At 36.9% G+C, this 18,747-nt stretch overlaps 1 protein-coding gene across 1 annotated transcript in view; it reads left to right on the forward strand.

Annotated features, from left to right (window-relative positions):
- ACSS3 (acyl-CoA synthetase short chain family member 3) overlaps positions 1 to 18,747 on the forward strand; it is a 78,962-nt gene that overhangs the window by 57,649 nt on the left and 2,566 nt on the right. The window contains exons 10-15 of the mRNA XM_050324737.1: positions 133 to 228; positions 3,268 to 3,331; positions 12,879 to 12,960; positions 13,946 to 14,068; positions 18,327 to 18,426; positions 18,506 to 18,681. Coding sequence (XP_050180694.1) covers positions 133 to 228; positions 3,268 to 3,331; positions 12,879 to 12,960; positions 13,946 to 14,068; positions 18,327 to 18,426; positions 18,506 to 18,681 — 641 coding nt within the window. The remainder of the gene's footprint in view (positions 1 to 132; positions 229 to 3,267; positions 3,332 to 12,878; positions 12,961 to 13,945; positions 14,069 to 18,326; positions 18,427 to 18,505; positions 18,682 to 18,747) is intronic.

The following is an 18,747-nucleotide window of genomic DNA, read 5'->3' on the forward strand; positions in this document are numbered from 1 at the left end:
TTCTAAATCTTCATTGCTTGTCTAGGAATTGTATTTTATTTTTTATTTTGATATGCTTAGCATTAAAAAACTTAGAACCGATAAGAAAACTAAGAACAACCTTAAGTGATGATATTTGTGTTCTCTTAACAGAATCTGGTTCTGCAATTACTGCTTCCTGTATTGGTTTGGGAAACTCTACAACACCTCCACCCGGACAGGCAGGAAAAGCCGTGCCAGGATATAATGGTAATACTATGCTAAAAATGTTATTAGAAAATGACATTGTTTGTATTCCTCAGTAAAGCGATCCTTAATTGTAGCGAGTGCAAGTTACAGTGTTACTTACACCTTTTCCTCCTTCCTGAAACAGGAAACTCTGCTTTTTTGTGTGTTGTGGAATGTGATTGTGAATAAGAAATTCAGTTACGTTCAAGAAAACTGATCAACTACTCTTGCCTTTATGATACGAAAGGGATAGCACATACTGTGATACAACACTTGTTGACACTTCTCCATAATGCTTCTACACTTTAACACAACTTGAGAGAGTTGTTAAGCACATTATCTTTCAGTATTTGAGGAGCATTTTTATTTCCAGCTGGGAGAAATGGCAGGCTTTGGACCAAAATGAAAAAGATGAGCACTCATTGTCTGGAAGGTATTTGCATGCAGAGGGTGCAAAAATATTTTAATACCTGGGAATCCTGATTTTAACATGGTTTCAAGAATTACTTGAAGTCTGAAAAATAATTACATTAAAGATCAGATTGTCTTCAGGAAAAGTTCTCACGTAATTGGGCAGAAAGCCGAAAACAATAACTAAAATGGTTTTTTTCTTCTAATATATATAATTGGCAGTGAGCGTTAAAGAAAATACATTTTCAGCAGCTCTTGGTTTTGGCATTTACAGTTATGGCATGAGGATAAGCAGTAGCTTAAAAACAACTTTAAAACAATGCCAATGAGTTTGTCCAGAGTTGTAATAAATAGGAAAGAGTGGAAGAACGTAATTTTATCATGCATGCTATCAGATGAGATTTAAGATGAGAAAGAGGTATGAGTAGCAGGAGTATAAAAATTTCCAATTAATATTTTGGAACATTGGGACTAGTGTAATTAAAGAATTACTTCAAGTAGAATAAAGGCAACATCTTTACCATACCTTATAAGGGAAACAAAAAATGAGCACTAAAATTGACTAAAGATTTATGGTATAACTTTGCCTCTTTCAGTCTTTGACCAATTATGTCCTGTAATGCAGCCATTCATAAAATACTGATTTTTGAGATTACTATAGTGGCCACTGTCTTGCTGTCACCCACTTCTGTTTTGATGTTGTTTTCCTACTGTTATTGTATTAATTAGAGGAGATACTTAAACCATTTAGATGATAGATTCTGTATTCTTAGATTTTACATGCAGCTCTTAATGATTGATGTCATGTTGTATTTATGCTGCAATATAAATACAAGATCCACTTTTTTTAAACAAATTCTTTCCTATTACATATTGCTAAAAGTAAACTGATTCTTTGCTGATTTTTAAGAACACAGAGAATAAGAGTTATGATATCAAAGTGCAGTGGCACAATTTACATTTATAAGTGATTCAAGATACCATGTTAATTTCTAGGTCTGTTGCTTTAAGTCAGAGATTTTGTTGTGATTTTTCTTTGATCTAACTGAATCCTTTCCAGATAATTTAATTGCATTTTCATACTGAAGCAAGTTCCATATTTTGAAGAAATAAGTCAGTTCTTCAGTAATTCAGGAGTGAACAATATAGTATCCCCATTCTCCAGATTTTTCTACATTGAAATAAGCAGCTTGCAAGGAGGAGACTAAAGACTGAGATTAGTACCTTGATGAATCAGTTACAAAAAAAGATTATATTTTACTCTAATATCATAAAAATAGGAGAGAAAACATTGAAAACTACCTATGAGTGGGTCTTCTCATTGTGTGTTCTGAGCCTAAATTCTCCAAATCTAACCTGAACAAATCTACGATGTTCTTAGACCATCTAACAGTAAATAAATTCGAAAGGTGTTTGCAGATTATGTCCCAGTTACACCAAGTCACTGATTTGTAAAACTGACCTTGTGTTCTTGCTTGTGTCTATGTGCTGAGCCATTGCTTTCAGCAGGCTCTCTTCAGTTACTTAAAAACTACCATCTTCTTTGAAGGAATAGCTTCAGCTAGAAATAGTAAATGACCGATGTTGGCATTTTTGGGACAGATAGGATATGATATGACTCATACAAGCCTTAGCAGAGTTTTAGTCAGAAGTCTGTAATTTTCTTTTCCCCGTTTCCTCTGTGACCTTTTAATACAGAATGTAAGATTATTTGTAGTAATTTAGATTCAGCTGAACATTGCTTATTTTGCTTCAGGAGGCTTCAAAAGGCATGTTTTAAAATCCTTATCAGCCCAATCTGTCAAAAATCTTCCCTCCTCTTCTTCTATGGTTGAGTTGTTTCACTTTATTTAACTTATCAGAGGTCAAGTTGGTATTTGTCATTCCTTTCTTATGCCCACATCTTTAGGTGGAATAGGTGGTTGTAGTATCTTCATTTCCCAGATGACTGCAAGGAAGAGGCTATTTCAGGTGTTTTTCCTCAGAAATTTCAGTATCAGGATATGATTCTTTCACTGAAGGTGGTGGGCCAGTGTCATCCAGGGAAGAGGCTTCATTTGGGAGGTCTGGATTCTGTGCTGTACTTGAACATTACCCTGCTCTGCAGATTTGGGTAGTTCACAAGGTTCTTTATCTCTTTGTGCTAGACTACAGTAAACTTTGTTAGCTGGGGGGCATCTTTCTGAGACTCCTGAGAGCCTTCGAAAAGCAGGTATAGTTATTTACTGCCAATAGTAAATTAACTGGATTAACCTTCTAAGTTGGTATTTCTTGCTCATGTTACCCACATAGTTTTTCTTTATATTTGTTGTGTATTTTAATGGTCCTTTGCTATTTGGAAGTTTAGATTTTCCAGTATCAAGGTTGCTTTTAAATTTCAGTACTCTGTTTTTCCCTTTTGAGACTTTGTTTCCCTATTTCTGTTGCCAGAGCCTGAGCATTTGTGCTTTTTGTGCTTGAGGCTGAATGTTGATAAAGCCATGACATTATCCAGTTTGGCACTCCCAAATTACTTAATTCCTTTTGTTGTTTGGTGTATTACCACTCTGAAGTGTGACATAAATTGATATCCCTAAAGAAAGACACTTTCCTCCACCTAAAAATACACTACTAAACTTGGGTTTTCTTCCTATATTATTTTTTTTACAGTGATGATTCTGGATGAAAATAAGGAACCAGTGAAGGCCAAGACTTTGGGAAATATTGTGGTAAAGTAAGAAAAATAAGTATCTTACAGTTAAGGGAAGCTTCTTACCTGGCTTGATTGTCTTTTGACTAAAGTTTGTATATATAAAGCACAATGAAGTAATGAGGATTGAAAAGTGTGTCTGTCTCTGATACGAATACCAAACTGTCCACTGATATTAAAGAGTTGCAGATGAAATTGTGTGAGTGAATGAGGGTGGATTGCTGGCTTTCTTTCTTAGACTACAGCAGAGTTTACCATTTTCATAATTACCATTCTATTGACATAGGATGAAGGCTTCCTGCTGTGATGTATGAGCAACATACTGAATCATTCCCTTCACACTTTTCTTTTACTTTAGTGAAATAGTACAGCACTGCAGATTGACATGCTTTGGTTTACAGTTGTGATACTGCCTCTTCTTTCGCTATTTCCTAATCCTAATTGATGCACATTTCTAGAGGGAGAACATGTATTTTCTGTTCTCTGTAAAAAAAAAAAAAAAAAAAAAAAAGATGTCTCTCTGTGTGCTTTGCATGAAACAGTGTTAATTTGTAGTGGTACTTGGACAAAATACATACAGGACAGGACTACAGCCAAAAGAAAGAAAAGAAAAACCCACTGTGCATCATGATTTTTAGTACCATTTACCAGACTCGTGTCAGATGAGTTCCATAAGCTTTAATATTCTTTTTGAAAGTACACCTTTCTTGGCGCTTCTCATAGATAAAAAGATCTCTGTTTAGATAGCATCTGTTTAGATGTGAACATCAGTTACATTTGTCTTGTCTTCTTGCCTTTTCAACTGTTACCAGAACCTTCCCTTATTCCTGTAACACTCGATAGGCTGCTGCTCCCCACAGCCCATGACAGCTCTATATTCTGGATGTTTCACAACTTTTAGGCAAATGGCATTTTCCTCAGACAGATTCCTGCTCTGTGATGAGTGTGGTAGCTGTAACCACCTCTGTTTTCAGTCGCAGAAAATACTTCAGCTCTGAACACTTCCTGACTTCCAGCAAATACAAGTCCAAAACAAAATGCATTCATCCATTTCTTCTGTGGTAAATTTCTGGAGAGTTGTGGTAGTTCAGAGTCTTTACTGCTTGCTTAGAGGAATGGAAGGAAATAAAAGATTAGCATTAACCTTCAGTGAACTGAAAATCTGTCAAAAGCTGAAGCATTGGGACACATGTACCTATTGTAATGAATTGTTAGTGAAGGTAGCTGAGGATTGAGGCAACAGGTATATGAGCTGGGGATGAGAGACATAAGAGCTGCAGCCGCTGAACTGTGCTGCAGATGTGCAGCACTAACAGTGTGGGTGGGCTGGCATAGGAGGCGAAATTGCTGAGGTGTGGAGGTTTTTTGCTTAGCTGTGCTACTAACCTATTGTAACTAGACCACTGTGGAGGCCAAAGTAGTATCACATGAAGTTATTGTACTGTGTATTTTCAGGATGAAGTCTATACCCTGCCTAAATCTCAATATCTTTGGCTGAGTCCCCAAGAACACGCAGGCATGGCTTTAAGTGCACACATGATCGTCCCTGAATCAGCAGACTCGTATTTAGATGTAGTTTTCTTGTGACACATGTAGGATTGTGCATTCATTACATTGTGAAGTATGTGCATGCATTCCATTACAGAGCAAAAATAATTGAAATTGCTCCAACCTTTTATAGACTGTGGTTTGAAGTATCAGTAACTCAGGTCAGAGTGGAAAGTTATCTTTCAAAGCTCTCACCTCTGTAGTGCCTGAAGCCATAATAAAACATAGGCTTGTAATCAATGGAGAGAGAGAAAGGTATTTTGTAAGAAAATTGATCCTGTCTGCATTAGGTATTCAACTAGGACGGAATAAATTGTCTTCCAGGTGTGCTGATGCCTCTCCAGTGACTGCAGGAGTGGCGCAATTCACTTAGGATAGGTGCTTAGTCTTGTCTGCCAAAAAAAGAAGTGGAATAAACTCCATCCTCAGCAACTGCCAAACAATTTGAATTATATATACTAATAGTTAATGTTGGAAGATGTGTGCATACATTTCTGAGTCCTTACTATCTTTAACTGCCTGTTAGGAGTGATATTGCTGTAGTAGAAGATCCTGTTTGGAGTTATTGTCAAAATCCTAAAACCAGACTTTACCTTCCCTATTGTGTCCCCACATTTAGGCATTTATCTAAATGTGTCGTGGTTACAAGCCAGGAAAGGGAACCATACTGATAAATATTCATACCATTACATCATCTGAAGGGGGCCATCCCACGGCGCAGTGAGAGGATGGGGTGTTTATCATTGAGTAAAAAGCTGTTCTGGGGTCTCAGTTGCTGCCAGAAGCTGTCCCTGCCTCGCAGAGACAGCAGCCAAGCCAGGGGCTGCTGATGCCCCTGAGCCACCACTGCTCTGGACTGCTGCTACTCAGGCACAGCTGTGGCCCAGCAGGACTGCAGCCTCCAGACTGCCCCCACAGAGCACCACCGCCACTCGCTCACCGCTCGCCCAACACTGCAGTCAAGACCTGAACCTAATTGGGCGGTGTGGAGTGGCCAGTTTGGTAGTGTGGCTCCTTGTGAGCAGTGCAGTTTTCCTGGGTTTTTCCTTTTACCCCTTTTACCCTGTTGTTTTCCTTTTGTTTGGTTGGGCAGACAGAGGTGGTTGGTGGGGAGGACCCTCTGCCATTCTTTTTCCCCTTTTTCCTGGGGGACTACATGATGCGGTGAGTTCCCTTTTTTTTGGGTAAGCTGTTTCCCTTGTATCTTTGTGGTGCTGCTGTTTTTCCTTGTTAGTAAGTTTTTATTTTTTCACTTATAATGGCCTTGCATTTTTTTGTCTCTCTGTATTAGGGAAGTTGAATAAAAAGGGGAGGGAGTTCATTTTATTGGAGTTCCCATCCCCACAGTTGTCTGTAAATCTAGTCAAAATTGAGCTTTCCCAATGTGGGGCTTGAGAAAGAGAAGTGAAAAATAATAATTTTGAAAAACTCGTTTGTGCATTGGGTATAGAACCCCTGGCCATCATGAAGATCAGTCTGCTCATGTAGTGTGACACCTAACCCTGTATATATGTTTGCCATGTGTGGAACTCTTTGCCCAGCATAGTGCTTTTTTTCAGACCAGGCAAAAGAACCTAGATACCTTTGTTGATGTACTGTTGTGTGACATTGGTTTATAATGTGGTAACCTCAAAGACCATGAGTTTCATTTGGAATGTGTATGTGGGGTTGTGCCCTGGATTGCTTCTCTGAAGGTTTATTGATAATGGCACCCAACCCATACAGGAAAGGGAGGGGGTGATTTTTCTCCAACCTTTCACTCCTTTCTCGTTCAGGTCTGCTATAACAGATTTTGAAAAAAATTGAATTCCCTCTGGATGCTAGGGGTTGTGTGAGAGGCTCTGTATTAATGTTGTGGATTTTTTTTTTTTTTGAATTTGGAATTATTGGAGGAAGAAAAATAAAATGTTCTATCAAAAGTTAGAATGATTCAAATGATTACTCCATTATATAGAATGAAATCACGCATAACTTTATGTACAGTACTGTAAAAATGTAAAGCATTTAAAAATAATATTTATTCGTGATAAATTTTAATAGTCAATATTTATATAGAAATCATAATGATAAATTTACAGCTTCTTATGATTATAGATTTTAAGTTAGCCAAACAGAAACATGACAGTACTTTTGAAGCGAATACCTTAAAGTTGATATCCTTTAGTGGAAGAAATGTTGTTCAGAGGTAAGCAACCCGTTTACAGTTTCCGTGTTTGTGGTATGGTGTTCAATTTTTATATGGTATTTAGCAAGTAAATAAATGTTTAATAAAAATCTTACTCATTCAATATTTCTTACAATGCATTCAAAAAAAAATCGGTATTGATGTGGAAATCTGAAGCAACCTGAGGACAGGAATGTAATTCTTAACATGCACAATAATGCTAACCAAGAGAACTTAAATGAAAGAAAAGGTAAAGAAAAAGATGTAATCTTTTGCAGCACAATGTAGTACCTTGGCATCCCATTTAAAAAAAATAAAGAAAAATCTTGTAAGACTTGATGAGTCAACATTTGGACATTCTAACTTGTGATACCCCCATCTCTGAGAGATGGCTGTTTAATCTAGCATAAAGAGACTGGAAGCTGAAGCTAGATGTATTCTGGTGAGAAATAAAACACCATTTTAATAGCGAAGGTATTAAAGAACTGGAGCAAATTCTTAGGAGGCTAGTTGTTTACTTTGACGTTTTCTAGGTCAAACCTAGATATCTGTTTTAAAAACTGTGGGGTTCAGGCAGTAGATGGCATCTTTTAGCCTGTGTTACATGGGAGGTCAGTTCAGAAAAAGAATCTATTCAAAAGAAAAAGATTTATCTCCCTGACAGCCTTCTACATGTTTATCAGCTGTGTCTTTTTCCTTTACAAGTAAAACAATAAGTGGGACTTCCAATGTGAAAGCAATTTGTCCAAAGATGGGTTTTCTAGCCGATCTCTGGCTGAGTACATGTAAATGGCATTTGAACTTTCTTTATTTTGAACATTTTCCAGTCACTTCCACTAGTTTTTGATGGCTTTCTCTCTTCCCCACTAAACTGTATTTTTTCTATTTTTTCTACAAAATCCACACTGATACCAACTACTTTTGTGACCCTCTTCAGCTAACTAAAGTAGTATTTCATGCAGACTGAGATCCTCTTCTCCACCCTTTTTCATGTGCTGTTGTTCCTGGTGTCTGAAAAACCTTCCAGATGCCTTTCAAACTTGCAATCAAAAATTTCTGTAAGAGTGATGTTTATGCACAGCACTACATAAAAGCTGAGTAATAATTATAGCTGCCAGTCAAGATGATTTAGTTGCATTCACAAGACCAGACTCATTTAACAGTGACTTATACTTGCTTTGACTGGCTGTAATAAACAGCCTGTGTCATTGTCTACCATAAAATAAAATTATGTCTTTTCTGAATTTCAGCAAGATAGCCTTTCCAATAGTTTTTTGACTTTCATTTGTACTTCCAGAAATCTAATTTTCTGTGTAAATTATTTTTTGAGTGCTCTGTCTATAATTGCTTGATTCCATTAACAAGGAACTTTACACAATCTTGATGAGTGGTATTTTGAAAGGGTGTGATACATGGGAGTCAGGTTTTCTTGGGCTAAAGTGAAGGGTGGACTGCTCTGTGAAAGGTCAGCCAGTGTTGTATGAAAACTAAATGAATTTTGAAACAATGCTTAAAAACCAAATAATGATTGTAATTTAAAATTCTCTAACAGAAAACAGTTCCTGTTAAAGTACTTCAGAGGATTTTTTTTATGCTGTTGAGCTTATCCTCTGTCTTAGTTTCTCCAATTTATAATGAAATTATTTCCTTATCTTTGTAAAGTGTAACCAGAGTGAATCTTTGTTAAATGAACCCCTATATTTTACATCATTAATTTACACAGTTTACCTGGTTTTCCTAATGCTGTTCTAAATGTGTTCAACCTTGAAATGAGAAATGGGCCTGGATCTATATTCTTGTAGTTCTACAATTTTAATCTTGATTTCACTGAAGTAAATGGAGAGTGCCATAATTGTACTGCTGTAATTGTATTAGTGAAAAACTGGCATAAGTGAGATCAAAATTCAGTCTTATACATACTCTTTGAGGTTTGAAATCCAAATGTAAACTTTTTCATTCATATGTTTTTATTTATCTCAGTGTAGAATTTGGGCTTGAACATCCACTTGGATTTGAAACTGTGCCTCTTCTTTGTTAGTTAAATGGGATGAGTTGACTCTAGTTAGCCTGATCCAATATAGCTGCTAAACACATTCATGTTTTAGAAAAAACTAGCAAACTTGTCTTAAATTTATATTTGTTGAAGCTTGTGACTGTCTTCTGCAGAAGGAAGAAGCTATGATAAGACAGAAGGCACCACCACAGTTAGGACTATATGAAAAAATCAAGGCGAGACTATTGTAAGGGATAGTTCAACTTCAAACTGATAGCAGATGCAAAGGGTCAACACTGGCTGCTTTGTGGCTTGGCATGCAGGGTGAGAGAGTGTTAATAGATAGCTAGAGAAATACATCCCAAAGAAAAACCTTGCAAAGCAACTTCTTTGTATACTGTGGAAATGATAATGAAGGAAACTCTTTCCTCCTGTCTTGGTCTTCTATGGTCCTCTCCCTTGTGAAAGGGAAGCAGGACCATGTGTGGGGCAATCACACTTACTTTTGGATACCTGGAATTTTTTGGTTAATATACTCTCTTAGTAAAAATAACCCCAAAAGGTCGTGAGTATCAACTCAGTGTTTGGTCAAAGAGGCAACAGTTTTTAAATATTGAATTCTTGTAGGCAAGTGTTATATCTCCTAGGGAGAGCAGACACAAACTGTTGGAGTGGGTCCAGAGAAGGGCAGCGAGGCTGTTGAAGGGTCTGGAGCACAAGTGCTATGAGGAGCAACTGAGGGAGCTGGGGTTGTTTAGCCTGGATAAAACGAGGCTCAGGGGAGACCATATTGCAGAGACCTTATCAGCCTCTACAACTATCTGAAAGGAGGTTGTAGCCAGGTGGGTATTGGCCTCTTCTCCCAGGTAGCCAGTGATAGGAAAAGAGGACACAGTCTATAACTGCACCAGGGGAGGTTTAGAGAGAAGTTCTTCACTGAAAGAGAGAATAGACATTGGAATGGACTGCCCAGGGAGGTGGTGGAGTCACTGTTCCTGGAAGTGTTTAATGAAACACTGGATGGGCCCTTAGTGCCATGGTCTAGTTCATGTGGTGGTGTTAGGTCGTAGGTTGGACTCAGTGATCTCAGAGGTCTTTTCCAAACTGAGTCTGTGATTCTGTGAAACCAGACATCCCTTTTATTTTATGGAGAGGTTGAGAAAAGGAAGGGATGTTTGTTTTTGGGTTGCTGTTATTTTCTGACTGTCTCATTTTATCTCTTCTGGCTCCCTGCATGTAATTGTGATCCAGTTCTGCTCCCTTTGGAATTTATGGTAGCCTTCTCCATGACAGCAGTGGGTTGGAGGTATTTTTGGCTCTGGACATTTTAGTTCTAATGTTCTGACAAAATTCCAGTACATGTAATTATGCTCCAGCAAACTGAATTCTGCTTTTTTTAGTTTTAATATTTATTTGTGTTTGCAAAGAAACTAGAAATTCCAGTCAGTCATGATGCTAAGAGCTTTACTCGCATGAAAGAATTGTATGAGCTCATTGCTCTGGAATTATTTTGCCTGGAAGATGGACACATGGAAGATGGCATTCACTTTTTGCTTAGAGGATGAATGAGTCTTAATTGCAAGTAATCTGTCACAAAAAGCTACAGAAGCACATTTTCAGATGTTGTCCATATTGTGCCATGATATGGACTATAGAGATACCTGTGGTAGCCACTAGTTTAGCAATCTGTTTTCTACAGACTCAGGAAATATGTTCTGTAGATGTACTTATCAATGCAATTTTCCTAAAAAAACCCCAACAAACCAAACAAAAAAACCACAATCAAACATAAGACACCCCCTGCCCTCCTCTACCCCCTCCCCCCCCCAAAAAAAATCTGAACAAATGGAACAAAATGAAATGGTGGGAGCAAGCATTATATTTTTGGTGATATGTTACACACTATGATGTTTAGATTTCTAAACAATTACAGAAAGTAAAATGCTTTTCTGATTTCAGCAGTAATTTTTTTTTTTTTCTGTTGAATGACTAACTGCAAAGTACTGAATAGAGCTATGGGGAAATTAAGGACTTTATCAATATGAATTGTCCTTTCTCTCCCATCACAATGATGTTTCAGACTGCTAAATAAATTTAAAGTGCAAAATTTGCAATGACTGAGGCTGTTATGAATTGCTCTGCTATTAGCAACCAGGCAACAACCATAGCAACTGCCATTCTCTAGTGGTTTCTCTTGAATCTAAGCAAGAGAATTTCTTTCTTTTAAATTCATAAATGCATAAATGTCAGGATCAATATATTGTTTTTCAAGTCTTTTTTTTCCAAGGCAAACACTGTATAGGTCATGTTTGTATACCACAGAGATACTTACTAAGCTTGAAAAGCTTAAAATAGGGCAGTGAATTCCTTCCAGATGGGCAGAAGCCAAGCTGCCTTCCTGAACCCTGCGTGACTACCTGGGAAGTGTCTTGGCATTTCTGGCCATACTTTCTTAACCATACTTTCAAGGAATGTGATTTATTGGACATGTTGAACCAGAACCCTCAGAGAAAGTAGTATTTATAGTAGTATATTCTGTTATTCTAACTGAACCAAATTAAGATGAAAAAACTAGGATTGTAAAAAATCAGGTATTTGAACCATTACTGGATGATACGACCTTTCCAATGTAGTTTGTACTTTTTAAACCATATTTATATTTATGCCATACTTAGGATTAGTGTGTATATAGATAGATAGATAACTATTCTTTTTGCAAATATAATGTTAGAAATGTACATGTCACAGAGTTGGTGGCACTCGTTCTTGTGCCCTGAACATCACTGGAGACTTATAATGACACCGGTGTTGCTATGCTACAGAAGTGTTTCACTGCTAGAGATGTTGCCTTCAGGTGTCACAGGGACACTATCAATAGAAAATAAAATACCTCTAGCTAAATTTTTGCTAGTTAGGAATGTAGGTATATGCTAGTAAAACCTGTATGGGGTGTTTATGATTTTATCTGAATAAATTTGTTTGCTTACATGATCATTTTCTCTCTGTCCTTAGGGGTAAACTTGATAAAACTTGTGTTGATATGCTGAATATGTCTCTTTTAGACAGTTGAAGAAATCTATGTTTAATCCTGTTAGAGATTTGAAGGAAGAAACAACCACTCCTTTGTTAGCTGAGGCTTCTGCAGCTTCTCTTCTTTCTGACAGACATGTATATGAAATGTCCCATATTTTCTCATTCTCATATTGCTAACTGATGAAGGGGTGTATAGTTTGCATTCAAAACTCAGCAAATAAAGCAATCCAGAATTTTTTCAACTTCACTTCTTAATCAATATACTTTCAAAGAACTCCTCCAGTATTTCCAATAATATTGAGCACAGTTTCAGTATAAAAGAAAAGCATTTTTAGTCATATTCTCATGGTTGAAGTTCTTTGAGCTACATCTTTTTACAGAAACAGAAAATTTGTGTATTTGATAATCCATCTGTCTATGCACGTGTGAGTTGTGATGGGTGTTCGAGAAAAAGATACCTGTAATAATGAAATTGCCTGTATCATAGCATATATGCACACATTTCTGACATTCTTAATCCTTAGAAATGTTGAAAGCTGAATGTTGTTAACATATTTATAGTGCAGTATATGGTGTTTACTACATCAAACATTATTTTACTGAGGGGCTTATGTAATATAAAAGGTAAAGTCTGGATACAGTACAGAGTTATATGCATATGTTCACAATAATATATGGTCTTTTTATGTTATCAGTATATTATTAAGCTGAACTGTTTTCTGATGGTATAAACAATGATTATTTATCTGAATATCAAGTATGAATGGAGAGCATGAGTTGTACTTGTTATATCTGTATTTCTTACTACTTCCCTCTGTTCTTTTCAATTTAAGGTTGCCTTTGCCTCCTGGAGCATTCTCAGGTCTTTGGGAAAATGAAGAAACGTTCCAGAAGTTATATTTCCAAAAATTTCCAGTAAGAATTATGAAATAAATTATATAAATTTCTGGTAATCCTGCAGAACTGAATGATAATAGATTTAACCTGGATAACAGTTTATCATAAATTATCATAATTTAATTGGAGATCTTTGATACATGTGTATACAATTAAAAGCATTTCAAGATAAAACTTTTTTTCATCTATAATTTAAGCCCTTGGGCATACTGTGGGTTTTTTAAGATCTGAAATAGAAGAAGTACACCTCAAGCTTCTGAGCCAAAAATCCATTTTATGTCATTTGATCTAATAGAAGATATAGGCCTGCAACCTTAGACTAGTGTAGCTTCAAATATACTACTCCTGTTGACATGCAGTCATGCTAGCTTGGTGTCAGTCCAAAATACACACTTGTCTCCTGTGCACCTAAATATGTTGGAGGCTCCTTACTTCATTAGTTATGTTTTCTTGTCAGATGAACTATCCAAGGATTGGCTTCCTCCTTTCCTTGTAGAAATAACTAGATTGGCCCTATACAAATGTTCAGAATGAAGGTTTGGATCAATAAAAGTAAATGAGTGAATCGGTCAGACGAATGGTTTCCTGCGTACAGTTGCTTCATGATGGTTATGTATGTTTGGACACAGCAAACAGGAATATCTTTAAGACAGTTTGACAACTGTCATTATATTGTAACAATTCCATTCTCCTCGTGTGGATCCAGGCAACATCCTCCTCCAAGCTGTCAGGGATCAAAGTAAGCAGAGTTGGAAAGAAATCCAGGTTTATCTATTGTTTTCTGTTCTGTATTAACAAAGACTACAAAACCCTTCTGGAAAGCGAGCTGCATGGCATATTATGACATAAAAATAGTGAAAAATATTACAGAATTAAATCTTTCAAGCACCAAAAGCATATTTAATGTGAAAAAGGGTTGATTTTTTTGTTGTTGGTTTCACGGTAAATTAATGGGTATTCCTAGTACTCTTTTTGAATTTATTTTTTATTGTGTTGTGTTTAGGGATATTATGATACTATGGATGCTGGCTATATGGATGAAGATGGCTATTTATATGTCCTGTCTCGAGCTGATGATGTGATCAATGTTGCTGGACACAGAATTTCAGCAGGTGCGATTGAAGAGGTTAGCATTGCCTGACAGCAAAATAGAAGAATGAAAGATGAATAGAACAAGTTGAGACTGAAAATCTCACAAAAATCTCTCATTTTCTCTCTGCTCTTTTTGTTTTCATTTCCATTGGTGTTTTAACCAAAGCATTTCATATTTCAGGTTCTTCCTATTAAGGTGCTTTCCAGAACACAGTAAATTTAGTCAGTAATAGGCAGTTTGTACCATGGGATTGATAAGACATGCATATGGGAAGTGTAGCTGTTAGCTCTGATAATGTATTTTTTTTGGAATATGTTAAGATAATATAGAGTCAGTATGCCAAGTAGTTTCACTAACTACCGTAGTTACTGAGGAGTAGAAACTTTTATTCCTAAAATGTAGTGCTCTGTGTTGGCTGAATTCTTTTCACATAGACTCACATTTCTTGATTTGAAGACTTTCCTTCACAGTTTCTTGACAGCTGTTTTGTCTCTTGCTGTATGAGCAGTGCTAAATGAACAATGAAAATTTCTGTAAAAAAACATGCTGTTAAATTGAAAGTCATTAATGTCATGCAACTCAAAAAAGTTGAAAATAGTGCAGTTCATAATAGTGTCTGAATTTCATATCATTGTTCACTCACCTCTCTGGAACTGCTGTGATTGATTGCCAGTTACAAATTTCCCTGATGACATATCAATTGCTTATTCAGGGGGTATAGGAAAAGGTGTGCTGGGCATGTACAAAATATACACTTACAAGAACTCTGAATTTAACTGTTCACTGAATCAAAAACTAGTAATTTTTTTGTTAGTAATTTTTTTGTTTGTAATTTTTTTGGTTTTTTGTTAGACCTAGCAACTATGTTTTTTAAAGGCTAGGAAACTTAGAATAGAAGAAATTCTGATTACACAGAAGGAAACAAATTCAGATAAATATAGTCAATCCACTGAGAATCGGTCAGCCAGGGAGCTGAACAAGCTGCTTCCCTGACTCACATAAAGGTGGCTTTTAGTCTGCTTAAGCCTCTTTCCCTTAGAAGTCAGTTTCTGTGTTGCCCTACTAAAGTGCAGCAGGGAATCTCAGCCCCTCAGGGGCTGAACTGGGCATTGTTTCTTTGCTTCAGCCTGAATCTGAAACTACTATAACAAATGATTAATTGAATCACCTCCTCTGCTGTATTACCTTTGTATTCATCTGTGTCTGTTTGTCTGCCTGCTAGTTAAGTCCTTCCCCTAGAAACAAGAAGTGTTTCATCACTCTGACATTCTAGAAGCTTTTCTATTCACCTTTTGAACAAAGCTAAAAACCAACAGTGGTGTTAATGTATGCCCAGCATAGTTAAATGGGAAAGCATTAAGAAGACGACAATGAGCTTCTCAATAAGATCAGTAAATGCAGAATTAGAGGTTCATTGAATCGCCATCTAATTAAATGACAGTCACCTTGTCAAGAAAGTATATTATCTGCATTTACATTTTAGCTGCAATGCAAGCATAACAAGTTTTTTGTTAATGCTTTGGCTAAGTATTTCAGCTTTATTATGTTCTAAACAATTAGTTTTGTCTAAGCTATCTATTAATACCATTGGAACTCCATGTTTACACAATGCAGTAGGTGTTGTGTTTACCTTGCCAGTCAGTGAAGGGGAGCCATTATGGTAACCTCAGCTTGTCTTCGTCCATCTGACTCTTGTCTGTAAATCTATGGTGTCCCTCCCTGCCCCTTTCTGAAAAACACTTAAATTGAATCTTGACTATCTGAGGCAACAGACTTGAAACTGAGGAATTTAGCATGAGATGATCATGGTGTTTCTGTCTGCTCCTCATTTGCCCAGTGATCATTCCAGCAAAACTATTTCACTTTAAGTTTTTTATTACTTTTAAAGAATTTTTAAATGTCTAGTGGTGATTCTGTCATTTTCAGTTGTTTTACAAAGTTTGATAATCTTCAAATTAGTATTTACTAATTTTTTTAGTCGTTCCTAATTACTAATTTCAGTCATTTGAAGTTAGCATTTGAAAAGTCAAAGGCATGTTGATAGCATTTTGGATAGACTGAAGAAAAATACTACTAACTGCAATATTCCAACTAACCATCAGATTCTTATGAATAAGTGACAGTCTGGAATGGCCAAAACAAGCTACTACAAAACAAACTGGCAATACTTAAGTCTCTACCTCAGGGGTAGAGATGCCTGGCATCTCTTGATGCCCAGCAGGTAATTATGATATTTAATGGTAACATGAGGTTACTGCAGACCTTTTTCCTGCGTTCCTTTGGAAAACAATACTCTACTGGTAGACCTTACTATCTACTTTTCCATAATTCCTTGGGTTTTTCTTATCTTTCCTTTCATTATCTTTCCTTTATTTTCCTTTCCTTTTGTTGTTGTTGTTGTTACATATGGCTCTCAAGTTTCTGTGGCCAGGGTCAAGAGGACAGAACAGGAAAGAAATACATTATTGAGGCTCTGGCCTAGAAGTGACCAAAGTGCATTAAGTGTATGTGATGCACTGAAATACCATAGAGATTTGGAGTTGCGTAAGATTTGTTCCTGTATGATTTGTCAGTGTGGTTGCAGTGACTTCTGGAAAAAGTAGGCTGCACCTGAATTCAAATGTAGAGGTATATATTTAACTTCAGCTTTTACTCTAGCAGGCTCCTCTGCCCTTCTAATTCTCAGGTAAGCCCAGTCCACTGTTGTATATGTAGCTGGTGTACATCCTATTTAACTCCTGTTTCAAAAGCTGTGCATAAATGGTCATGCTTTTGTACTTTGATAGACTATGCATCTACTGTTAAGGTCAGTGTTTTCCATTTGCCCTTTTTCTAGCATGGGATATTTCTAAGATCATAGTTTGTGAAGTGAGCATAGCTTCTGACAAACAAAGTGTGCTAGAAATGCTTACTTCTTAGTGTATGCTGTAGTGACCATGACATATAGAGCCAGTTCCTCCTTTCTGACTATAATGTCCCAAGGATGGGGAAATCTGTTTCGAAAATGGGTTATAGGAAATCCTTTGAATTGTTCCTTCCCCATTAGTTTCACAAACAGGTCAACAAGAGCCTTCCTTTTGTTAATTGGAACAATAGTGATTCAGCTTTCCATTTCTTTAGGTTTTTTTCTCTGTCTTCTGTGTACTTTTCCTGTCTTCCTCATTCTCACGCCATTGTATGAGTAGCCAGTAGAAATGTGGTATTCCTGCTTAATAAAAACAACCAAAAAAGGCCTTTATTCTTAAAATTTAGTTAGTCATCCCATTGCCTTCGATTTTGACAACACAGTACGTGAAGTTCAGTTGTTAGCAAGAACATAGCCCTTGTATGCACATGATGTGGCCTCTGTGTAGGGTCATATTTAGTTCTTTGTAGCTGAGTCCAGAGGACTGAAAAGTGCTAAAAGCACTGTTGACAGCAAGATGTCCAAAGGCACACTGATAGCTACATGAAAATAGCCAGTTACTTTGGAAGAGGATTCACAATTCTTGGCATCTTAAGCCCAGCTTTGTCCCAGTCTTGGTGACACACATCTTGGTATGTACTGAGACTGTTTTCCAGGAAGTTAGAACCTCAGCTAGTTAATTGGAAGGAAGAGAAAATGTCTTACTTTTCTTAACTAAAAGAGAATTTGGGGTATTTTTGTCAATGTGATATTGTGTAACGTGCGCTGGGAAGGAGGGAGGCTCTGGTTTAATTGTCTTTTTTGTCTCAGGAGGCTGAGACTTAATGCTTCCAAGAGAGTGAGCTGAGCTAGGCTGGCTGCAAACTGAGGCTGGGCCTGTATTTGACCTTTGTTAAAACTATGCCTTTACAGCAGCAAAGAATAAAAAACGTATGAGTCAGAGAGAATAAACCAATATGACCTGATAACTCTGTAATAGGAGTGCTTCTGTGGTTTTGGTCCTTACCCCATGCATTTAACTCCAGGTTAATTATAATGTTAGACTACTGTTATTTGTTCCAGCAAAGATCTCACTAAAAAACCAAAGATGTGATACTCTCCCAAAGAAATTACCTTCGGTTTGTTCTAGATTTCTGTCTTGTGCTTCTGTAGTTCTTACTTCTTGTGTTTGTTTGAGAAATACATGAACTATATGTATGAAATTAAACAATCATATACATTTGCAACACATGTTAATTGGAATCCTGAGGTGTACTGACTAAATACCTTTTGCTGTCAAAATGTAAGAAGTAACTATGTTAAATGTCCATGACTGTGGAATTTTTTCACTGAAATGTTCATCTATTATATTATTAGTTCAGTTTAATTCTGTTTTCTATTCCTTAGTGTATTCTCTTCCATCCCGCTGTGGCAGACTGTGCTGTTGTGGGCCAGGAGGATCCTTTAAAAGGACATGTTCCATTTGCGCTGTGTGTACTCAGACAAGGTGAGAGCTCACTGATACTGATGTCACTAAGACTTGCAAAAGTCTCAGAAAAGGTAAAGGATATGACTTTCTTCACCAGGTATAAAGACAGAAGAGCGTAAGATTTTGAATGAAATTGTTGAGCAAGTTCGAACTAACATTGGCCCTGTAGCAACTTTCCAGAAGGGGATGTTTGTGAAACAGCTACCAAAAACACGCTCTGGCAAGATACCACGTTCAGCTCTTTCTGCACTTGTCAGTGGAAAGCCATACAAGGCAAGTTGGAGATGTGTGCTTTAATGAATTAGGCACACATGCACACCCAAAGGCACAACATTATGG

The sequence above is a fragment of the Myiozetetes cayanensis genome, unplaced genomic scaffold (genome assembly GCF_022539395.1).
Source record: "Myiozetetes cayanensis isolate MyiCay16 unplaced genomic scaffold, myiCay2020 scf3, whole genome shotgun sequence".
Lineage (NCBI taxonomy): Eukaryota > Metazoa > Chordata > Aves > Passeriformes > Tyrannidae > Myiozetetes > Myiozetetes cayanensis.